Raw genomic sequence first — 26,133 nt, 5'->3', positions numbered from 1 at the left:
CACCTTGGCAGGGATGCAGCCAGATTGTCTAGATTTTGCAGGATGATTAGTTATTCTGTCCCATAAAACTCCACATTTCCTCCAGATGCAGAGAAATGTCTACAGAGGCATACGATGGGCATAAGAACTGAACCATGTGTTTGCCATGTGAGAGACTGCGACATATTTCAAACAAAATAGTGTAGAAGTAATGCTGCTTCCCGGCACTAAACAATGTGTGATTCACCGTCTAATGGGGACACACAAGAACTGAAAATAACTCCAGATAAAATGGCTTTAAAAATGCTATTCTTTTAAGGCATTTCATCTTCTCTAGAACACTGAAAATTGTAGATTTACATAATTGAGACTTGCCTGACTCAACCACATCTTCAATGCTCAGGGATTACTATTTATTCAATTACTAAAATAATTCCAAAATGAATTAAATTGTAAACAGTGGTAAAAATAATATTTACATTTGAATTCCTCTACTATGGAACTGCCTTTATTTTTCTCCATAAAGGCAAGAGGCTGTAGAAGACAGAGCAAGAGCCCTCGTGGCAAACAACCTGCCTCGACTTCAAATTAGTGGACAACTTACTTCATGGTCTTGTGCCTCAATTTCTTCATCTGCAAAACGAGAAAAGCAATCATGCTTCTGGGGCAGTTAGGGGGTTAAACTACTTAGGATGCATAAAGCACATGGGCCAAGGATTTGTTACTACTATGACTCCTATCACTACTTCTACTCTGATTATTCCCCAGTCCAGGCATCAAACCTGCTCCCATCATGCCATCATGTGACTCAATGAGGTTATGGTACAGATTCTAGAGTATAGATGACGCAAGGAAAGAAATTCCAGAGGGTACAAGGAGCATCAATGAGGGCATGATAATTACTTCCTTGTGAAAGTACAAAAACATTCAGAATGATATCAAGCAAAGTACAGAAAGTCATCCTATTTTTCAAATCAGAGGTGGTGGACTTAAACTATGCCATCAATAGTCTGAACAAAGCAAAATGAGTTCGGAACTGTGAAAAGAGGTTAACTCTTCCAAGCAACTTGAATTACACCACTGGTAGTTTTTGCCCCTAAGACATCATTCTAAAGGCTGACTTCATTGTTAAAAAGGGAAAAAGATAGTGTGTGTGTGTGTGTGTGTGTGTGTGTGTGTGTGTGTGTGTGTAAAGGATAGTCTTTCTACAGGACAGCAAAATTAAGACCATGATCAGTGAATGGAACTAACTCAACATGGATTCCCATACACTTACACAGAACTGCAAGTATACACTCTGCCAGCAAGTCAATTCTGACTCATAACAGCCCTATAAGACAGAATACAGTCCCCTGTGAGTTCCCAAAGCTGCACACTTTTATGGGAGCAGAAAACTTCATCTTCCTCCTATGAATTGACTGGTGGTGCTGATCTTATGGTTAATAAACCAACTCATAACTCCCTACACCACCAGGCTCTTTAAGCCCCAAACCTATTTCAGTCAAGTCAATTCCTGCTCATAGTGACGCTACATAGACTTTCCAAAACTGTACATATTTATGGGAGCTGACAGCCTTATCTTAATAGGAGTGCCGGGTGGATTTGAACCATAGACCTTGCAGTTAGAAACCCAATGTTTACTGGACAATGCCACTAGGGCTCCTAGTCCCATACACTAGCCATCATAAAATATGCTTCGTTTTCCAATTATAATTTTGTATAGAATTAAAAAGACTTCTATGGAAGCACCAAGGCTCCTGCACTAGAAAGGGAAAATTAATAGGTTCCTTTCTGATATAATTCACTATTTTAAATGAAAATAGTTTTCAAATGAGCAGTGGCACAAACTCATAGGACCCAAAAATAAGCCGCAGTGTCAGATGTATTTACAGCCACAGAGTTCTCTTTAATCAGATGATCCTGGAACTGAACCCCACCACCATGCCTGAAGTTCATTTCAATAACTGATCACAAAATTACAAATAGACTAACTCAAATTGCATTTTTTTAAAAAAGGCTACATCTCATTCCTGTAGAATCTGTATATACTATCACTTTTATATTGTATTTGTAATAATAATGAAGTCATTAAGGGAAAATCAATGGTTTTGCTATTGTATGACGTAGAATCCGTTTCAACTCACAGTGACTCTATAGGAGAGAGTAGCACTGCCCATAATGTTTCCTAAGCTAGAATATTTATTGAACACATCATCAGGTATCTCTCCCATGAAGCAGTTGGTGAGTTAGAACTACTGACCTTGCAGTTAACAGCAAGCACTTGGCCATTGTGCCACTAGGACTCCCTAAGAGGAATTTAACTATGTGGCACAATGGTTACATGCTCAAATGCCAACTAAAAGATGGGTGTGCAAGCCCACCAGCAGCCAGCCCCTCAGGAGAAACTCCTCCTGTGAAGATTACAGTCGTAGAAACCATATTGAGGAAGCTCTACTTTGTCGTATAAAGTCATTATGAGCTATAATGAACTCAACAACACAAATAATAATATCTAAATATTCAGATATACAGGAACTATATTGATCTAAAAATTATAATCATTTTATTACTGGCAAGATTATTACTAAGGGCTAAACTATTTCAGAGAATGGACTTGGGAGAAAATTTCTTCAAGTCATCTGATTTTTAAATTCTACAGTAAAGGTGGTTAATTTCTTTCAGAGAAGTGTAAAATGAGTCCATGTGTATCAGTGTGACAACTGATAAAGTAAAGAGAGCGCTGGATGGAGTCAGCTACATGTATGTGCCCACAATCTATAACATCACCACCTCGAGTTCCTCCTTTCTTCCTGCACCAGAGCTTTTGCTCAGTTTCCCCCTGGGGCAGGATCCTTAACCCACGTTTCCCAGAAAGCAAGCGCAGCACAATAAACACAACTCTAAATTCGAATGCGTGAAGGAGTAGACACATCTGCGAACACCCCTGCACTGCCTTATTACTTGCTGGTGATTATGTTAATCAACTGTATTTATACACACGCTGGAAAAGAATCTGTGCTCCCTAACAAACACCCTGGAGATAAAATACCTCCTCGATTTACTGTACGTGGAAAAATAAGTAAGCATTTTAAAATCCTCGGTGGCCACAGCAGCAGGAGACTGTCAAGAAATAAAGCACATGCCCATCAGCTGGTGGTAAAAGGTGCAGAGGCCTGCACCTTTCACAGGGCTCTGGAAAATGCCTAGAATTTGGATTTGCAAATTTAGGGTAATACCATTAGGAGCTTAAGTGACAACTTCTATTAATAAACCCATTTCCAAAATATCCTTTGTAAAACCATTTTCCCAAGCATGTCACTCAGTGACAGTCTAGGTGACTAAGCGATCCTTTATCCACGAATCTCTGGGAACTACGGTAGTGAGGATGAGAGACAGAAGCACGTTCTCAAAAGGAGGGGAGGGTATGAAGATGAAGACCGTATTCTGGAAGGTAATTCCATTGCTGAGTTCTGCTTTTTCAAACAAGCCAAAAGCTTTAGAATATAAATTACTTGGCAACGATCTGGATTCTTTACTTTCATTTCAAGATGAGCCTAAAATAAACACAGATACATAACTAGAAAGCTACTTGAAAGACACATACTTCTCCTTCAGAAAACTCATCACTAATGGAATGGTATGGATGGCTTAACACTCATGCATGCAGCAATGTTTCCTGCACATAAAGGTCTGATTTCCTTTATCTTCTAATCGCCTGACTCATCTTGCTTTTAGAGATACAGCAAATATTCTACATGGCGATACAGTTGTGAGAATCAATAAGGAAGCATGGCATCCAGAGTACGCAAAAACAGATTAACCCCTTTGTTTATCCTTTCCACTGCAGTAAGTATTTATCAGTGACACTTTGGCAGTTTAATAGCTATTTTGCTGCTCCCCACAGCCAAAAAAGAAACAATTCAAGCACTTCTATACTATTCAATTATATGCAGTACAATTCAAGCAAAGTCTATGTCTCAGAAAAGGACATGTTAAATAAAGGTCTTGTCATCAAGAAGAAAAATACAGTTACAAAACTATAATCTATTCTTACAGATTGGGTTGTGGTGAAGTCCTAATAACTATACCTGCGGTTAGGACACAATTTGGAAACGGGAGCTTTCTTTTGTTGATGAGGCGACGCCAGGGTAATTTCTAAGTGATATTTAATTAAAAGAGCAGGAGGGATGCATACAAGAAGAAGCTGATGCCATGCCAAGATCATCTACAAACAAAGGTGCCCCAAGGACTGCCAGCAGTCATCAGAAACTGGGAGACAACCAGAGAGCCCCCAGCTGCCCTCCTCCCCTCCTCCCCACCACAATCAACATGGCTGAGACCTGGATTTGGACTCTTACCCTCATAACTGTGAGAAAAGAGAGTTTTGTTCTTTACAGTAAAACTTTTATTACAGCAGAACAAGGTAACTAAGACTCTTGCTTTTTAAACAGTCAAGTTCCATCATGAATGATAAAAGGAGAACATATTTTAAGTAGGAATTTTAATTTTCACATGATATTTTTGTTACATCTATACATTACAATATACCATATTATATAGCACTATATAATTACTTGTGGGTTTTGTTTTGACTTTTTACAAATAAAACCACTTAGAGGATATTTTAAGCAACATTTTTACAACTAAAACGTTTTGAGAATGATGTACAAATGTGCTTTACACAATTGATGTGTGTATGGATTGCGATAACAGTTGTATGAGCCCCTAATAAAATTTTAAAAAAAAAGAAGCATTTGAAATGTGTTGCTAAAGGATAATAATTCCTATTCATCCCACAAATCATGGGAAAACTAGTCCTGTATATATTTTAAGATTTTGGACTTTAAGAAAGATGCTTATTCCATCTTAATTTTTTTACAATGTAATATGGAACACAATGCACATGCATGCCCATAAATGGATTATTATTTAATAATAATAATAACCACCAAAAAAAACCCAACTTTACTTTGTTTCCCTTTCATAACAATGGTCTCATACAAAATTTGATTTTTTAGTATTGGCTAATTTCCCTCAGCATAATGTTTGCTGGTGGTGGGTCAGGCATGGGAGAAAAAGTGAAGCACCCGGTTAGAGGGGAGACAGACAAGAAGCTGGGTGAAGGAGAGGACTCATCCTTGAGAGGAGAAAGAGAAATCAAGGTGGGGCCCGGGCAGGCTATTGGGGATTTGATAAGTAGTTTAAGTTGTAAAAAACAAAGTTGATTATCTGAAATGCAGACCTCCACTTAATTTCACAATTTAAAAGTTGGGTTTTTTTAAGAGAAATGTTATGTTCTTAATGTTTCAAGTGTTCTATGGTGGCAGACTATTTCTACCTCCTTTGAAATATTAAAATTATTCTCCTCATGAAACACATACCTATAAAGGTATGTGAAATAACTTAAAAACAATGTAAGGTCTCAAGCAATTTTCTTTGGATGCTGTACTGGTTCATACCCAAAACCAAATTCACTGTCATCAATTGATTCCAACTAATATACAATAGAGGACCTATAGGACCGAGGACCTATAGGACAGAGAGGACCTATAGGACAGAGTACAGCTGCCCCTATGGGTTTCTGAGACAGCATATCCTGCCTGCAGCAGAGTGCTTCCTCTTTGTTCTACAGAAAGGTTGATGGTTTGGAACTGCTGACCTTGTGGTTAGCAGCCCAATACATAACCTACTACATCATTTGGGGTCCTTGTGTTGGGTAGGAACCACGAAGTTAGAAAACCCAGAGAATTATCCACTGTGCTGACAATTACTATATATTTTTAAATGTCATTAATTACATCTGTTCTCTACGAGATAGTAAAGGCAGGATTTTTATGAAATGAACTAGAATTTTGTCTTAGAAAAACACCTTTTTCTAAGAAACCTGAGCGTCTGCCTTTTGCACAGGCACCTGCTGGGAGATGGTGCTGTGTTACACTAGACATCTTTCAGGAGATCCAGCCCGGGAGAGGAAAGGTGGATGTGAACAGCAGGAGGAAAGCACTTCTGTAGAAAAACTCAAGTCTTTCTCTTTGCTTCTAAAGCAACTTTCTGGATATCCCGTTTCCAGAAATGACAGTTTCATTTCCGTTTGCCTAACCTGTCAAAATATTTTTTGAAATGGTAAATATACCGCCATCATCAGGGTACCAAATTGCTCAGAGTCCACCTTCGCCACACTCACACAGCCACTTTCTCCTCTGGCACCTGCTCCCCGACATGAAATTCTCTCTCAACTTCCTTACCTATTTTGACTTCATTCTTGATCCATACTCCTTTGCTTCCTGATTCATTTTCTTACTGTCACCAAGAACACAGCGATTTGGAGACAATTATTGTTCAGTGTACTTTAAGTAATTAATGGGTTCATTACCAGCTAATTGGAAGTTACTAGCTCATAATACATCATTGGTTTTTCTGTCCATACCTATACTTAGGATTTAGGATTCTGAGTCAAAGATGAATTTGAGGTGCTCACGTACAATAGTTTAGAAATAACTTAAGCTATTAAAAGAGACATTTATCAAATAATACTTCTGATTATCATAGAAGATCAAAGTAACAAAAGAATCAAATAAAAAGTAAAGGTATTTATGATTGACCATGATCATTCAATATAATAAATGATTCTCTGACGTATACTGTCACTTTTTAACTGCAAGGAAATCTTCCCATTTCCCCTATCTTCTTGGTACATATAGTTTCGTATTCCTTTCCTAGTGTTCTAAAGTGGATATTATGCTTATAGTCTGAGATTTCCATTTAAAGATAAATTGAAATAACACTAGACTGGATTGATCATTGGCATTTCTAAACCAGGCACTAGAAGTCAGGGAAAAACTGCCCAAATAACTAACCAAATTTGGTAGCAAGGGATTTTTAAGCAAATTGCTGTTTGAGTTTAAAAATACAAGAGTGTTAGGGAATAAGTGACATATACTCCAAAATTAATTGGGTATGCATACAAGTATACGTGAAATGCATTTAATTTTCATAGCTATCGTAGAATGTATAGCAGATAATTCAGTATATTGTTAACTCTGGAGTCAGATAACCTAGATTCAAATTGCAACTTTACCCCAATTTATGTTTATCGTTAGCAATTGACAAGCCTCTCTGGGCCTTATTTTCCAGTGTAATACGCAAATAGATATATGTTTAATCACATATATCTATGTGAAAACTGAATACAAGTAAGTTTGTGTACCTATGTCCCTGTCACAGCATGAGAAATAAATTAGGTATTAGTGTTGTTCGTATGTTGATATTGATTATCTAAAGTCAATATAACTAGAAGCTCCAATTAACCAAATCTTGGTAGTTTTCAGCTTCATTTTTTTTTCCATTGTAAACAATAAAAATGGTAAATGTCATTGTTTCAACTCCCTTGTTGCTACACATCAATCCCAATCTCCTTTGTTTTAAAAATTCAGAGCCATAGGTTCTCCATAATGAAGTAAAAAAGATTTAATTCTCCAAATATTCTGATTAACTAAGGCTTTGCCTTGAGTGTTGTTTTAAAGTCCATATTAAATAAATAACCTAAACCAAACTCATTGTTATTGAATTCATTTCAACTCACAGCAACCATATAGCACAGGGTAAAACTGCTCCTGTGGGTTTTCCAGACGGTAACGCTTCACAGAGGTAGAAAGCCTGGTCTTTCTCCCCAGGAGCACCTGGTGGTTTCAGGCTGCTGCCTCGCCGTTAGCATCAAATACATAAAAGTCCTTCCTAAAGTTAAGGAGCACACTTGGAATTTAATTTTTAAATGAGCTGGAAATAAATGAAAGTGAAAGATGGGAGTAATATGTCTTATTAAAAGAACAAAATGTACCTCGCTTTTCTGCTTAGACTATTGTGAGGTTTTTGCAAAAAAAATTTTTACAAGGAGAGAGAGAGCAGGAGAATTTTTGTAGAACTTTCAAATCAGCATTGTGCGCTATCTGAATGAGATAAAACTGCCTTCACTGAAACATACAGTGTCTCTGCAGATAATACAAATCCTTGTGTTAACAAATAATCACTAACGTGTTCCTCATTTTACTCTAAATATAAAACTGCAATTGTCAGCAAAGTTCAGAATGTGGGAAACCCTAAAAGAAGAAACAATCTGGTCTAGTCAACAAATACACTGCAGGGGGAAAGAAACGAGAAAGTAAGGGGAACGGTAGATTAAAAGAGACTTTTAAAAATGAATGTACTTTTTCACAGAAACCTCAAGTGTTACACATGGGAGACCGAACTTTAAAGAAACATTAGTGAAGGGGTACCACACAATCATCAACGCGATTACGAACTTCGAAGAGAAGCAAGGGGTCTTGGCGTAGGAAGGGTGTGGGAAGCTTGCAAAGTCGACTGCTTTGTACTGAATGGCAGCTAGGTGTTGATCTTCTAATAATTAATCAAGCTATATGTTGTTTTGGGTAAATTTCTGTGTTGGTGTTATATTTTTCAATTAAAATACTCTTCAAATAAAATTTCAGTCTGAAAGACTCACCAAAACAGCTCTCATGTATTTTTCATGCAAATCCATTCCTTTCCCAACATTTATGTTCACACCCTTAAATCAAATCCATTGCACATCAATTTTCACACAAAAAAGCTCCAAGATACCTGTGTAGCCATGTAATAGACTTGCTTCTAGTCATCATTTAATTCTAACATAATGACTTTGGTTTTAAAGTCACATATTCAAGGTATATACAAGCATAGGTGTGCCTAGAAAAAGAAAAGATATGAAATTCTACAACATAAAATTTTATTTGGCTCAGGTATAGTGAAAAATGCTTAAGAAAATTCGGAGTCATTAAACTCCAAACAGACTCCATGTGACAAGAGTCATCCGGAGGAGTCATCCGCAGGAGTTAGGCACAGAGGGTAAGAAGCGAGGGAACAGCAGAGACCAGGTAATTGACGTGGCACTGGTGGGGCAGGATGAAGTCGTTTCAACTTAGATCCTGGATGACGCCCAGAGGAGAATGTTGAGGTAGAGCTTCAGATGGACAGAACAAATGGAGGTACGGCTGAGATCACAGTGGTTTCCTTGGAGGGAGAAACATTCTTCCTCCACCCTCTTGATGGAGTTTGGATTTCTCATTTCCTCAGTTGGATAGATTTGTGGGTTGGCAAAACCATCAAGAAAGAAAATATAATTTTCAGGCTGGAAAAGCAGCAAAGATCCTGGTCAAGCCAGTGCTCTGTGGGATATCTACGTATCCACAGAGTTTTAACAATCTCAGAGTGGAGTTCACTTTGTTGATTTAAGTACAAGATTCCTGAAAAAGGGCGTTTCTAGAGAGTGAGCAGCTAGTTGGCTGGATCAAGTGTTCATGTTCATGTTTGTATTCCACCATTCCACTGACATATGGAGGTGGGAACAGACAGCCAACTTCCTGCTGTTTCCTCTCTAACAAAGCAATACGAGCTATCTTGTATTCAGAAAAAAACATCATTATTCAGAATAGAAATAAAGCCAGAAACACACAGATAAGAATAAAATTAGTCAGGAGATTCTAAACGTTAAGTCTTCCTTACCACCACCACTCCTGCCCCATTCCCCCCTATATGTGCAAAGGCGGCATTCCCATAGGGGAAACCCTTTCTCCAGTACGGCTGTGATATAAACAAATCAACTACCATTCTTAGAGGGGGCAATAACGTTCTGGAGGAAGTGGCACAATTATAATGCTAAGGTCACTGGCAAGAATGAACAGACTTTGAGTATCAGTTACAGATGTAAAAGGAAATACTTTCTAGAGAAATACCCTGATACCTAGAATTTACTTTAAAAATATTTCATACTAAAAGAAAAAGATGGCACGGAAAACAAGATGATTGGTAAAAAGTATATAGTTGTTGAAGCTTGGAGTATTCTTTTGATTTCTATCTACAGTTGAGACTTTCACAAGAAGAACGGTATTCTTTTAAGTTAGCCTATAAGGGTAAGTCAAAACATTGCCCCTGGGGTTCCAGGTCATACAGACAAAGGTTTATTTTTTAAAATATGCTTGAACATGTGTCTGAGATCAGTGGGTGACTGAAGAGAAGTTCTCTCAGTAACACCATTGTCTTAGTCTCACTCAGGTATCTTCCCAAAATGATCTACTGACACAGTGGCTTGCAAATGGACAGTCAAGGCAGACAAGTTAGCTCAAAAGGTTATGGAGACTGTTTTTGGATATTTTTCCCTAAAGGGCATGGGGTAATCATGGGGGCTTATCAGGAAAGAGATGGAACAATTTGAAAACTGCACTGAATAAAAAAAAGGAGAAGAAAAGATTGCATGGAGGATTTTTTTTTTCCCATCAGAAAAATGGACCTGCTCATGTTTCCAGGGTAGAAAGGGCTATTATCTAAGAATTTCATTGGGAAATCTAAATCTCTCCATCAACAGGCCTACCTTGCCCCTTCAGACTTCTTTTTGTTCCCCAAATTCAACAAACATTTAGAAGGAATATAATGTGAATCTTATAGTCTTATGAAGATGCCTAAACTATGGCTTTCACATGATATATGAAGGGATACCAAAAAACCCCCAGAATTTTTTGTGTTTTCAAAGCTATGTATTTTTTTAAATCATTTTATTGGGGGCTTGTACAACTCTTAACACAATCCATACATACATCCATTTTGTCAAGCACTTTTGTACATTTGTTTCTCTCATTATTCTCAAAAGATTTGTTTTCCACTTGAGCCCTTGGTATCAGCTCATTTTTCCTTCCCTCCTCATTCCCCCCTTGATAATTTATAAATTATTATTAATTTGTCATATCTTACACAATCCAATGTCTCCCTTGACCCACTTCTCCGCTGTCTGTCCCGCAGGGAGGAGGTTATATGTAGATCCTTGTAATCTGTTCCCCCTTTCTCTCTGACCTTCCCTCCACCCTCCCGGTATCACCACTCTCACCACTGGTCCTGAGGGGTTCTTCTGTCCTGGATTCCTTGTGTTTCCAGTTCCTTTCTGTACCAGTGTATATCCTCTGGTCTAGCCAGATTTGTAAGGTAGAATTGGGATCATGATAGTAGTGGGGAGGAAGCATTCAAGAACTAGAAGAAAACTGTATATTTGCTACACTGCACCCTGATTGGCTCGTCTCCTCCCTGCAGCCCTTCTGGAAGGGGATGTGTAATATCCCACATATGGGCCCTGGGTCCCCACTCTGCACTCCCCCTCATTCACAATGCTATGATTCTTTTTGGTCTTTGATGCCTGATACCTGATCCCTTTGATACCTTGTGATCTCACAGGCTGGTGTGCTTCTTCCATGTGGGCTTTGTTGTTAGATGGCCACTTGTTTATCTTCCAGCCTATAGGACCCCAGACTCTATATCTTTTGATAGCAGGGCACCATCAGCTTTCTTCACCACATTTGTTTATGCATCTGCTTTGTCCTCAGCAATTGAGGCTGGAACAGGCTAGTGTGCTTCTTCCATGTGGGTTTTGCTGTTTCTCAGCTAGATGGCCGCTTGTTTATCTTCAGGGCTTTTAAGACCTCAGATGCTATATCTTTTGATAGCTGGGCACCATCAGCTTTCTTCACCACATTTGCTTGTGCACCCATTGTCTTCAGCGATTGTGACAGGAAGGTGAGCCTCTCAGCCCCAATGTTTATCACGGCACAGTTCACAAGTGCAAGGAGTTGGAAATAGCCCAAATTTCCATCAACAGACGAATGGAGCATTACACATCCCTAAAAAGCAGTGATGAACACATGAAGCACAAAGCTATATATTTAAATATTTTACAAAACGACCTAATCACCTTCAAAGTACTTTCGATTACACTTAATACATTTTTCAAATCTGCCTATTATTGGAAATATTTTTCAAACTCATCTGTTTGGAGAGCTGACAGCACCTCTCTTGCTTTTTCTTCACCTCTTCCATGTGGTCAAATTGCTGTCCTTTCATGTCTCCCTTCATTCATGTTATCAAAAAGAAGTGACATGGAGCAAGGTCAGACAAGTAAGATGCATGGGGGAAAAGAGGCATGCTATTTTTTACCAAAAACTAGCACACTGAGGTAGCTGCATTAGCAGGTGCATGATTGCGGCAGCAAAGCCTGTTCCCCATCTGCAATAAATCAGGCCTTTTTATGTCACACACACTTACGCAATCTTTTCAGAACCTCTAAATAGAAAGCTTGATAAACAGTCTGACCTGGTGGGAAGAACTCCAAATGCACTATCCCCCTCATATGAAAAAACAAAAACAAATGAGCATCATCTTGATCTTTTATTTCACTTGAGGAGTTTTATTTGGGTGAGGTGACAATGGTGTCTTCCACTGGCTTGATTGATGTTTGCTTTCAGGGTCATAAGAATAGCACTATGTCTCATCACAAGTAATGACCTTGGAAAAACTCTGGGTGAATTCTGAGCTGTTCCTTCAAAGCATAACATGTTTCTACTCGAAACTCTTTTTCCTGGTCAGTCAGAATCCAAGGCACACATTTTGAAGCAACTGTTCTCATACCAAAATCTTCCCTTAAAATTTGTTGAACCAAGCTCCAAGATAATTTCCCCATCTCTTCAATGGTATGTTGTCAGTCTTTGAGAACAGGTGCACAAATTTTGTCTCCATTTCATACATTCAGGAAGTTGACAGACATCCAGGATGAGGTTTGTTATCAATTGACATTTCACCTTTTGGAAATGAGAAAACCCCTTGTACACTTGTTTTGTGTTTTGTTTTTTTTTCTCATAGCGCTGTCCTTGTAAGCTGTGTTCAATATCACAAAGTTTCTGTGGAACTTTTCCTGAGCAGGAAACAAAATGTCACAGGCACACGCTGTTCTCTTCAATCAGAGATCACTAAAAATGAGGTTCCAACAAAAGTGTTTCTACAAAAAAATTCACTGTGTCCAGAGAAAACCTTCACAGTTGAGGCCACTGGGTGCACTAACTCAGAGCAAGTTGCTCGATGCTCATCTAATGGAAAAAATGCATACTATAAAATCTCTGCCCAGAGGAGCTGTTTTCAGGGTTTTTTTTTGGGGGGGGACCCCATCATAGACCAAGGAATACAGAATACTTCAGGGAAGTGTTCATCAAAATCCAAATTCACTGCCATCAAGTCAATGCTGACTCAAAGCAACCCTATAAGATAGGATAGAACTGCCCCTCTGAGTGTCCAAAGCTGTAACTCTGTACAAGAGTAAAGCCCCATCTTTCTCACAAGGAATGGCTGGTGGTTTCAAACTTCTGACTAGGGTTAGCAGCCCAACCCGTAAACAGGGAAGAGTTGGAGAGATGGAAATAATAGTTGGGTTAGAGATAGAAATAATTATAGTTTCACATTTTGAGTTTTGTTTAATAGAGGTTTTTATGACTTTGTAGCAACACTTTCTGACTTAAGCTCATATAATTCAAAAACTGTCTTCGGGCTGTCATTTAAATAGAACAATGTAACTTATTTTTAGCACTGATTATAGGGTCTAATTTGAATAAACCACTTTATTGCACTAATAGAATTACACTGAAAAGCAATGAATAGAAGTTCCAAGCTGGCATACAGGTAGAATCACCGCCCAGTACTCCTGCTGTTGAATAGGAACATTAAGGGGTAAGGTAGCCAACAGTAGGAGGCAGGGTGCCAGAAATAGAGTTCAGGTGTACTAGGGTCTGTGGTTCATATCTCCCCCTGCGATTTTCACCCACCGACTGATTCGAGGGCTCACTGAAATGCTCTACATTCATCACATCTGCCTGTGGGATCAGCTAATCCCTCGCCAGGTCCAGCGGGATGGTGCCCGCCACCCCTTCCTACGCCCACAAACTAAGACCCACAGTGTGCAGTAGTTTCCCCAGACTGTTATCTTAAGGTGGTCATAATCTCAGGCTCATGGAGAGCCTCCAAGAAGTAGCCACAAGGGCTCACACCTGAGGTCTCCTCTCTGCAGCCCTCCCACATCCTGCATTCGCAGTCTTTGCATCTCCTTCTCCTGACAGGAACAGAGAGACTGCATCCAAAATCCGCTGTCCCCCTCTGCTTACTCCCCATCTTCAAGTATTGGTAACAACAGATAATTAGACACTAATTTGCTGCAATTGGAGAGCCCATAGGATATTCATCTGTGATAAGAGCGTACACCCCAGGAGCACAGACTGCAGAACTGTGCAGGAGGCAGCTGGGGTGATGCATGAGGGCAGTTGAGGCAATTCAGACCCAGTGTGCCCCAAAAACACTAATCTGGTCTTCCTTCCTTGGGGGACAGCATGGCACAGTCCTGATACCAGGGCACCCTACAAGCCCATTAAAAATTAAAAAAAAAAAAAAAAATGAAGCCCACGCCAAAACCTGGTTCTATCAGTTTGGGGCATGACAAAGATTCTTTGAAAGTCTGTTAATAACAGTGGCCAGAACCAGTTTGCCTCCAGTGTGCAGCCCCAGTACTTATGCTGACCCCAACAGGCCATCTGTGGACCCGCAGCTACACTGTAAGCCTTCAATGGACTGGCACCACAGTCTGCTAACCACTGCCAGCCTCAATCCATCCCCCGAGGCCTCCCTCTGATGCCCTCCACCAAACTGCAGCAGCTCCTAGCCCAATCAGCCTAAACGGCATCACCCTCGCAGCCTGTGTCCCCTGAGAGGGCCATCCAACCTGTCCTCCAAACAACAAAAGAGGCTACAGTGAGAGGGAAACCCCAGAAGGGCACAGTCATTGCACAACCCCACAGCAAAACTGGCTACAAGCAGCCCGCAAAAGTATTCCTACCAACCTCCCAAAAGGAGAACTCGGGACTTTTTGACTCCTGGGAAAATAGTGCCAAGCTCCTCCAGAATGGCACAGATACAGTAAACTGCCCCAACAACCTCAACAAAAAATCAGGAGAAACAAAAGGCAATGTCAGAGCAAATCCCGAACCTAATGATGTTTACAGAAGAAGCAGACATTGATAGGACATAGAAAGAAATCATAAAATTGCTGCTTGGTGGCCATCTAGCAGGGAAGCAACAAAGCCCACATAGAAAAAGCACACCAGCTTGTGTGATCTTGAGGTGTCTACAGGATAAGGTATCAGGCATCAGAAGACCAAAAGCAAACAAATATATCAATACAAATGATAGAGGTTGGAGTGAAGACCCAAAGCCCATCTGTAGATAATTAGATACTCCCTCAAAGAAGAGTCACAAGAAAAGAATGAGGCAGGTAGGATGCAGTACAGCACCAACAGACCACACAACATTCTCTTTAGTTATTTAATGCTTCCTCCCCCCCCACCACTATCATGACCCCAGTTCTACCTTACAAATCTGGCTAGACCAGAGCAGGTACACTGGTACAGATAAGACACACAGAATCCAGGACAGATAAACCCCTCAGGAACAGCAAGGGGAATATCGATACCATGAGGGTTTGGGAAGGTGGAGAGAAAAGAGGAAGAAACAGAGAATGGTCTACAATGACCGATGTATAATTCACCCCCTCCCAGGGGAATGAACAACAGTAACCTCAGCTAAGGAAGACAGTGGACGGTTTAAGATATGAGAATAATAATAATTTATAATTTATCAGGGGTCCATGATGGTGGGAGTTTAGGGGAGGGAGGGAGGTAAAAAAGAGGAGTTGATACCAAGGGCTCAAACAGAAAGAAAATAATTTGAAAATGATGATGGCAATGTATGTACAAATGTGCTTGATACAATTGACATATGGTTTGTTATAAGAGCCCCCAATAAAATGATTTATTAATTCCTGTTTTCAAAATGATGCTACTTGGAGTCATACAGGATACAATGGAAGCAACTGAGAAAAGGATGAAATGATAGAGGAGATAAAGGCCGTGCACCAAAGAGTTCAGGGTAAAGGAAACAAAAGCAAATAAATTCACAGACTTCACCAACAGACTAGAAGGACCAGAGAATCTTACAAGTGACCTCGAGGATAACCAGGCCGACTTCAACAAATGGGAAAGACAGTCAAACAAGATAATCAGAGAAGCTAAAGAAAACCTGTGAACAATGTCTGATGCTATGAAAAGGAACATTAGAAAAATTGGACTACCAGAACAAGACACAATAAAGATGTCATTGGGAAAATTACCTAGGGAATTCTTAGAGGAAAACTTCCCCAGCTTAATGAAAGAAAATCAAGCAATCATTGAGGAGGCTTAAAGGGCACCAGCAAGCCTGAATCCCAAGAAGAATTCACCAAGGCCTTATAATATATAAACTATCCAACTTTGAGGAAAAGGAGAAAATCATAAGAGCAGTTAGTGGGGGAAAGACAGTCACCTACAAAGGCACCCAAATAAGAATATGGCCAGACCTATCAGCAGACCATGAACATATTCTGAAAGTTGAAAGAAAATAATGCAAACCCAAGAATACTCTAACCAGCCAAATGATCTATTATGATAGATGGAGAAGTAAATTTTCCTGGACAGAGAAACTCAAAGAATATGTTAAAAGAAACCCAGCTCTCCAAAAAATTCTTACCAACCCAGTATGAAGAGAAGAACAACACTCACCAAGCACAAATAAGAAACCACCACAGAGAGCAACTCCACTCAAAAGTCAACACATTGAAAACCAGCTCCAAGGTAGCATTGACTCAACAATGAAAAGAAGGTAAGAATGAATCATACACACACACACACACACACACACACAAACACACACACATGCACAACGCACCCAACACAAAAGGTATGATATGACATCACAGAGTCCACAGACAGATATAATAACTCTGAAATCAATGGACTGAATTTGCCCATTAAAAGATAAAAGAGTAGCAGACTGGCTTAGAAAAGACAGTCCATCGACCTGCTGCCTACAAGAGACACAACCAAAGCTTAAAAATAGGCTGAGAATCAAAGGCTGGAGAAAAATATACCAAGCAAATGGCCATTCAAATAAAGCAGGGGTTGCAATCCTAATCCATGGGGGAAAAGGTGCAAATCATAACAACAGATAAGGAATGGCACCATATAATGCTCAAGGGAAGAATAGACAAAGAACCAGTGAGTATAATAAATACATATGTGCCCAATGAGAGGCTCATTAAATTTGTCAATCAAACACTCTGAAAGATCAAAAAAGAAATTACAGGCTCAATAATCATAGTAGTTGACTTTAATACACCTCTCTCTGAAAAAGATGGTCACAGAGAATGAAGCTTAACAAGGAAGATGCAGAAATAAACTCTACAATTAGGCAACTTGACCTAATAGACATTCTCAGAGCTTTCCACCCAAATGAAAAAAAAATTTTACATTCTATTCAAGTCCACATGGTCCATAATATCAGATAGATCACATGCTGGGACACAAGTCTAACCTGTGTAAATCCAAGCAGAGGTCACTCAGACGTCCCTCTAGGACTACTATGCCATAAGGCTGGAAATCAACAGAAAGATGATTAAGAAAATAAGGGCAAACAATCGGAGGATGACTAATTCTTTACTGCAAAATGAGTGGGTACTGGCCCAGATCAGAGACAAAATTAGGAAGTTTTTAGGAACCAATGAGAATGAGAACACAATGTTCAAATCCTTTCGGAAACTGCAAAAGCACTTATTAGAGGAAGCCTGATAGCAATAAATGAACACATGATAAAGGAAAAGAGACCTGTGATCAATATGGTGGCACAAAACCCCCAATTAGAGCAGAGTCAACAGGACAATCCTACTAATAGCAAAATAAAAGAAATAATTTAAATGATAGCTGAGATAAATAAAAGGGTAAATAAGAAAACAATGCAAAAGTCAATGCAGCAAAAAGCTGTTTCTTTGAAAGGTTTAACACAATGGATAGACCTTTGGCAAAGGAAGGAAGGAAGAAACAAATATCAATAGCTAGGATGAGGGATGAAACAGGGGACATTACAATGTACCCTAGTGAAAAGGTTAATTACACAGTACTATGAAGGCCTGTACTCCAAAGCAGTCAATAACTTGGAAGGTATGGACAAATACTTTAAAAACGATTCCTCCCTAGATTATCCCAGAAGGAAGTCAATAACCTCAACAGACCCACAGCAATAGAAGAAATAGACAAGGTTATCAAGGGAACACCAACAAAAAATCCCCTGGGCCAGATGGCTTCATAGGAGAGTTCTATCAAGCATTCAGGGAATAATTGAAACAAATCCTTCAAAAACTCTTCCAGAACATAGAAAAAGACAGCAAACTCCCAAACCCTTTCTATGAAGCTAGTGTAACACTGATACCTAGGGCATGCAAGTATCCTACAAGAATGGAGAAGTACAGGCTGATATCTCTAATGAACATTGATGTAACAAATACATAAGTAAACAAATAAAATAATTAAACCCTTAACAAAATAATGGCCAATAGAATACAAAAGTATATAAAATGAATAATTCATCATGACCAAGTGGGATTCATTCTAGGGATGCAGAGATGGTTCAACATCTGAAAGTCCATCAGCATTATTCACCATATTGACATGAAAAAGGAGAACTACCTGATAATATCTATAGATGCAGAAAAAGCATTTGACAACATCCAACACCCATTCCTGTTTAAGACACCCAAGAAGACAGGAATGGAACAAAAAGGCCTCAATATAAAACAAGCTATATATGAAAAAGCAACAGCCAACATGGCAGTCAATCGTGAAAAGATGAAAGCAATCCCACTGAAAAAAGGGGACCAGACAAGGTTGCCCCTTGTCCCCACTTTTATTTAACATTGTACTGGAGGTCCTAGCTAACAACATAAGGCAAAGGAAAGACATCAAAAATATTCATTTTGAGAAAGAAGAGGTCAAACTATCATTATTCGCAGATGATGTGATTTTATATATGGAAAACACCAAAAGCTCCACAAGAGGAGTGTTGGAAGCAATAGAGGAATATGGCAGAGTGGCAAGATAAAAGATCAACAAACAGAAGTCTACTGGATTGCTATACACATCAGTTGAGACCACAGAAGAGGAGATAAAAAAAGGTACTACCCTTCACAATAGCCAAGCACAAGTTGAAATATCTAAGGATATTCCTAACTAAAAAAAACAAAAGACTTGTAAAAGAAAAATTACAGAACACTAAATATCCCATGCTTGCGGATCAGAAGACTTAATGCAATAAAGATGTCTATCCTGCCCAAGGTACTATATAATTTTAACGCTATCCCAATACAAATACCAACATCTTTATTCAAAGAATTGGAAAAACTGACTATCGATTTCATATGGAGAGGGAAGAAGCCCAGAATTAGCAGAGAACTCCTCAAGAAGAAAGACAGAGTAGGAGAGCTTGCCTTACAGGACTTTAGCACCTATTATACAGCATCGGTGGTCAAAATAGCATGGTATTGGTATAATGACAAATATTTAGACCATTGGAAATAATTGAAAATCCCGAATTGAAATCATTAGCATACAGACAACTGATCTTTGATAAGGGCCCCCAGAAATATCAAATGGGAAGCAGATGCCCTCGTGAACAAGGTGCTGGGAAAAAATGCATATCTACCAGCAAAAAAAGAAAGCAAAACCCTTACCTCACTCCATGCACAAGAATAAACTCAACGTGCATCATAGATCTTGAGGTAAAACCCCAAACTATTAGGGCTGTTAATGAGGGAATTGGGACAAACCTACGAACTTTGGTGCAGGGAATGCATAGGCTATCAAAATAGGGAAGAACACAAACACAGAAGAAGCACAAATTGAGAAGTGGGATATACTGAAGATAAAACACCTGTGTACATTGGAAGACTTAACCACGAGAGTAATAAGAGAGCCCACAGGCTGGGGAAACATCTTTAGCAATGACACATTTGACGAAGACCTTATTACTATAATCTATAATATTCTACTAGCCTACAATAGGGGGAAAAAATAGCCCATTGTGAAGGTGGGCAAAAGACCTGAACAAAAGTTTCACAAGGGCGGAGGTCCGAATGACCAATGAACATATGAGAAAATATTCCAGATCATTAGCCAGAAGGGAAATGCAAATTAAAACAACTATGAGATACTACCTCACACCCTCAAAAATAGCCCAATTCAAAAAATCAGAAAGCAACAAGTGTTGGAGGGGCTGTGGTGAGACAGGAACTCTCATCCACTGCTGATGGTCCAGGTATGTGCAGCCATTATGGAATTTAATTTGGCAGTACCAAAAACAAATGGAAATTGAGCTACCATATGACCCAGCAATCCCCCTATTGGGCATATATGTAGAAGAGGTAACAAACACACCATGGTCAGACATCTGTGCTCCAATGTTCATCACAGAGCAGTTGACAATTGCAAAGAGTTGGAAACAACCTACATTTCCATCAATGGATGAATGGATTAAAAAACTGGTACATACATATAGTGGAAGACTACCCATCCCTAAAAAGAAGTCATGAGTGCATGAAGCATATCATCGCATAGGAAGAGTTGGAGGAAATTATGCTAAGTGAAGTAAGACAAGCACAAAAGAACAAGTAAAACATGAGTCCACTGAGGTAAGCTTAAAAAGGACAGTGGGCATATGGGAATGCCCACTAAATGCATAAATTCCCGGGATGAGGTCCATGCACTCTGGTCAGGGATGTCCCCAACCCAGGGATGCACATGGCAACCAACTAAAAAGAGGGGAAAAGGGGTGGGGGCACAAGGATAGTGGGAATACAGGGCACTAACCCACCCATGGGGAGGGTATGTATTCTTTATGTCTCCACAGGAAAGGGAGAGAGGGACCACACCTCAAACTAGTCCTCCAAGCCTTGAGGGCAACATACTGGCATGAAGCAACAAACTACCAGAGAGTTCTGCGGGGACCGGCCTCAATCCCAGCAACATGGACCCTCTTCTCAGAAGAATGCACTACAGAGGACAGCACTGAAGAAACAATAGGAGCAAACTAAGAAGGAGAAAGAGAGACAGAGAGGCAGAGAGAGAACAAACTGCATCATGGCCCACCAAGCCTCAAGGATGACATTCCTGCTCGGAGCATCCAATGCACAGAGAGGACCATAGGGTTGGTCCCACCACAAGACACAACGTCCCTTCACTGACCCACAGGACTGCAGGGGACAGCACTGGAGTCACAGTGAAGGAACTGTGCCTTGTCTGACCACACACACACATGGGGTCAGAAGAGTGCAACAGAACAGCAAGAGGAGCAAGGCAATGAAGATTCCGAGGAATCCCGAAAATAGTCATCTGACTTGGGGTGGACAGGGCTTGGTACCTCATCAGACTCAACTGGAAAACATTCATAAAGGTCAGCAGACAGGCCTGGAACTATTTATAGAACTTTTGGTTTTGCTTTCTTTTTCTTCTATGTCTATCTATATAAAGTAGGCAGGATCAACAATCTCGAGGAGAATACAACAGGATTGACAGGTCTCAGGGGACAGGAAAGAGGGAGAGGTGGGGGAAAGGGAAGTGGGAGCCAGCCAACAAACTCAGGGACAAGGGAATAACAAGAGATCTAAAATCGATGGCAAAGAGGGTGTAGAATGACTGGTGGGGTTTGATGCAGCCGAGAAGACTTACTGAGAGCTGAATGAAAATGGCGTGATAGTGGGACAAAAAGAAAGTAAAAGGAAATAGAGAAAAGAACTAGGAGGCAAAAGACATTTATAGAGTTATAAATATAGGCATGTATATATATATATACATATATATATTAATATATATTATATTAATATATAAAGCACATATATATAAATATATAAAGTTAGGAATATAAGTCTATGGATATATATTAACATGATAAATAGGAAGGTAGCAGACAGACATTGGGCCTCTTCTGAAGTCCTCCTTCAATGCAAAAACACATTGTTCTAGTAACCTAGCATTCTGTGATGCTCACCTTCCCAAAACAATCGCTGAAGTCAAAATGGGTACATAAGCAAATGTGTTGAAGAAAGCTGATGGTGCCCAGCTATTAGAAGGTATAGCATCTGGATCTTAAAGGCTTGAAGTTAAACAAGTGGCCATTTAGCAGGGAAGCAACAAGGCCCACATGGAAGAAGCACACCAGCCTGTGTGATCATAAGGTGTCAATGGGAGCAGGTATCAGTCATCAGAAGACCCCAAACAAACAATCATATCAATGCAAATAAGTAGGACCAGGTCGGAGTGGAGACCCAACGCCCATCTGCAGACAATTGGACATCCTCTCACAGAAAGGTCATATGGAAGAGACTACCCAGACAGGATGCAATATAGCACTTACAAAACACAAAACAAAACAGTTCTCTATTTCTTTAATACTTCCTCCCCACCACTATCATAACCCCAGTTCAACCTTAAAAATCCAGCTAGACCGGAGCATGTACACTGGTATAGATAAGAGCCCTCAACACATGGACTCCAGGACAGATAAAGGCCTCAGGAACAGTAATGGGGGTATAGGATGAGGGATGGGGAAGGTGCAGGGAGAAAGGGGGAACTGATTGCAATGATCGACATATAACTCCCACCCTCCAGGGGATGAACAGCAAAAAACGTGAGTAAAGGAAGACAGTGGATGGTGTACAATATGAAAATAATAGTAATTTATAATTTCTTAAGGGGTCATGAGGGTAGGACGGTAAAAAAGAGGAGCTGATACCAAGGGCTCAAGTTAAAAAAAGAATGCTTTGAAAATGATGATAGCACCATATATACAAATTTGCTTGCTACAATGGATGTATAGATGGTTATAAAATCTGTAAGAGCCCTCAATAAAATGATTTATAAAAAAAGAAAAGCAGTGAATATATAATCTTTATCTGATAATATCTGCAAATCGTTTACAATAAAATGTTAGTAAAAAACAAGATATTATAGATACTTATGATTCCATTTATGTAAAAAAATATGTACATTGTGTGTGTATTTTTATACATAGGACACACCAAAAAAAAAAAACTCCTAGAAGGGCCACCACAAAATTAAAGCAAAGTTTATTTATAATTGATGAGTATAAAGATTTTTCTTTTTCGTTATGTTTTTCTATACTTCACAAATTTTCTACAACGAGTATGCATCAATTTTAAAATCAGAAAAAGAACAGCAATGTGTATAAATATAAAGGGCTTCAAAAAGTTCAAAAATTGAATTAAAGATAATGGAAAATTTCCATGAACTTTTAAAAGCCTCCTTATAACATAAGTCTAATCAAATAGAATACTACATATACAATTTGGAAGAAAATAAACATTTGTCCAAAATTTACAATATTAAATAAAAATAGGGTAAGCAAGCGTCCATCTAGCTCGGAAGCAACAGAGCCCACATGGAAGAAGCACACCAGCCTGTCAGATCACGAGGTGTCAAAGGGATAAGGTATCAGGCATCATCAGAACAAAAAATCTTATCATTGTGAATGAGGGGGAGTGTGGAGTGAAGATCCAAAGCCCATGTGTAGGCAATTGGACGACATTCCCTTACAGAAGGGTCGCGGGGAGGAGACGAGCCAGTCAGGGTGCAGTGTAGCAATGATGAAACATGCAACTTTCCTCTAGTTCCTAAATGCTTCTTCCCCCTCTCCCCCTCCACTATCATGATCCCAGTTCTACTTTACAAATCTGGCTAGACCAGAGGATGTACACTGGTACAGATAGCAACTGGAGACACAGGGAATCCAGGGTGGATGATCCCTTCAGGACCAGTGATGAGAGTGGTGAAACCAGGAGGGTGGAGGGAGGGTGGGGTAGAAAGGGAGAAACAATTACAAGGATCTACATATAACCTCCTCCCTGGGAGATGAATAACAGTAAAGTTGGGGAGGGGAGACCTCGGATGGTGCAAGATATGACAGGGAGGGAGGAGGAAAAAATGAGAAGCTGATGCCAGGGGCTTAAGTGGAGAGCAAATGTTTTGAGAATGATGAGGGCAATGAATGCACAAATGTGCTTTACACAATTGATGTATGTATGGATTGTGATCAAAGTTGTATGAGCCCCTAATAAAATGATTATAAATAAATAAACAAATAAATAAATGATTATAAATAAATAAAAATAGGGTACTTTTTGGTTTCAGATACTCTCATATTATATCATCAGTAGACTGGGAAAACATAAACACATACATAGACATGTACATACATACATGTGCATGCGTGCGCGCACACACACACACACACACACACAAACCAGTGCTCTAGTACCTCTGCTCACAGGGTTTTCACTTGTGTGCAATCTCTTCAGATCTAACCTGACAAGAAATTGTATGGTTGGATTTCTGGTCCAGGTGTTTTAAACTTCCTGATACTTTCCTAAACATTTGATAATGTCACTATTTTACCAAAGGAGGGTATTTCTTGTTTGAACAGAGATCTAAGCACTTGCTCACAACATTCAAATTTAACATTAAAGGAAAATTTTATAAATTATTTCTGTGGAATAATCTATAAAAGAGCTAGATGGAGCCATGTTAACTCTATAATCATAATGTCAGCAATCCCTACAGTATGCCAAGAACTCTTTTTCTGAGAGCTAACAAGTCATTTTGTTTGTTTGCTTACTTTTTCTCTCACAAGTAGATGATAAAGTTTCTCAATAAATTAAGAGTCATTAAAATAATCTTGTTATCAGATGGAGACTATTGTAAATGGATTATTACAGACACAGGTCAAAATGTACAAGTAGATGATAAAGTTTCTCAATAAATTAAGAGTCATTAAAATAGTCTTGTTATCAGATGGAGACTATTGTAAAATGATTATTACAGACACAGGTCAAAATGTAACACTTTACTATTTGTCTCCCATTTAATCCATTTAAAATTTGTTCCAGGTTTAAATATTTTATACTCTCTTTTCAATTGTTTTTTTGTTGTTGTTTTATCATTGTTAATTTTTATTTGTTTCCTGATTTTGTTTTACATATTTTTTCTGTATATAAAATCCAGAGAAGTCAATATAGAGTCAATAACTGGATTAATACTCACCCAGGGGCATGACAGGGGAGGTAGTGGGGAAATGGAGGGCTACCATCAATAAGTATGAGAAAGAAGGAAATGTTCTAAAACTGATTGTGGTGATGATTGCACAATTCTTCTTAAAATGATTGAACAACTGAATTGTATTGTGAATTGTAAGCCAATATAAATTCATTGTTAAAAACCCCTTCCAACTGAATATCATTGAGCACTGAAATGATCATCGATAGTGTTTAAAGATAGAAAAAACAAATTTCCCCAAAGAGAAGAATGTTTGACTTACTTTAACCTCCACCGTCTTGCCTCCAGGCTCAATGTGTCTCTCTCTGTAGTCAGAGGACAGCAAATCACTGCAACAACAAACAAGTGATGATTACAGAGCAGTCTGAAATAGTTGAAACCCAAATCACATTTACACATAGCAAATTGTAACAATTTTTAAACCCAATGTAAAAAAAAATCCCCTCTCTCCATATAGTTTTCTATTTCTAGAGTAAAATACAAAGCTAACCTGACTCTACAAAACCAGCCACTTCATTGTTTAGAAAAAGCGATTCCACTGATCCGGTCATCAGTTCTAGCAAACTACCATATGTATAACCATTAATTTAAAAACATCTTCTGTCTTATATGGCCTCTTTCTCAACCAGCTTCTCGGCAAATATTTCTTCCTCTTATTCTTCTTTTGCTTTTTGGAATTTCAATAACCATTTTAGTTATTTATTAATGATAAATCATTTTATTGGGGGTGCTTAAATATATTATAACAGTCCATACATTCATTATATTAAGCAGATATGTACAAATATTGGCATCAACAATTTCAAAAGATTATCTTTCTTCTTGAGCCCCTTGATATCAGTTCCTTTTATTTCCTCCTTTCCCACACTCTACCACACTCGTGAACCCTTAATATATTATGTATTGTTAGTTATATATATCTTACACCACCCCTCTGATCCCTTCACCTACAATCCTGGTATTCATCCCCCTTGAAGGGGATTATTTCGCCATCATTACTATCAGTTCTCCCTTCCTCCCCACTTCCCCTCTTCCCTTCCCCTAACCCTCCTGAAGTGGTTACTCCCATTACTGTTTCTGAAAAGTTTGTTTATCCTAAATTCCATACAATGAAAACTCTCATCTATACCCATGTATGTAGGCCAGCGTAGCTGGATTTGCAAGGTAGTACTGAGATCATAATAAATGCGGGGAGGAAGGATTGAAGACCTAGAGGAGTGTTGTGTGTTTCTTCGGTGCGATACTGTCCCCTGGATCCATCTTCCCTTCCGTGTGGCCCTCT

At 39.2% G+C, this 26,133-nt stretch overlaps 1 protein-coding gene across 13 annotated transcripts in view; it reads right to left on the bottom strand.

The window, feature by feature from the left end:
• Positions 1-26,133, bottom strand: part of ADAM22 (ADAM metallopeptidase domain 22) — a 278,417-nt gene that overhangs the window by 108,865 nt on the left and 143,419 nt on the right. For all 13 annotated transcript variants that reach the window (XM_030885248.2, XM_030885251.2, XM_045289018.1 and 10 more), the window contains exon 4: positions 25,114-25,180. In XM_030885248.2, coding sequence (XP_030741108.1) covers positions 25,114-25,180 — 67 coding nt within the window. The remainder of the gene's footprint in view (positions 1-25,113; positions 25,181-26,133) is intronic.

Source organism: Echinops telfairi, unplaced genomic scaffold, assembly GCF_000313985.2.
Source record: "Echinops telfairi isolate 266 unplaced genomic scaffold, ASM31398v2 ScPeMD7_23;HRSCAF=83, whole genome shotgun sequence".
In the NCBI taxonomy this organism is placed as follows: domain Eukaryota; kingdom Metazoa; phylum Chordata; class Mammalia; order Afrosoricida; family Tenrecidae; genus Echinops; species Echinops telfairi.
This window is presented reverse-complemented; position numbering and strand designations above follow the sequence as displayed.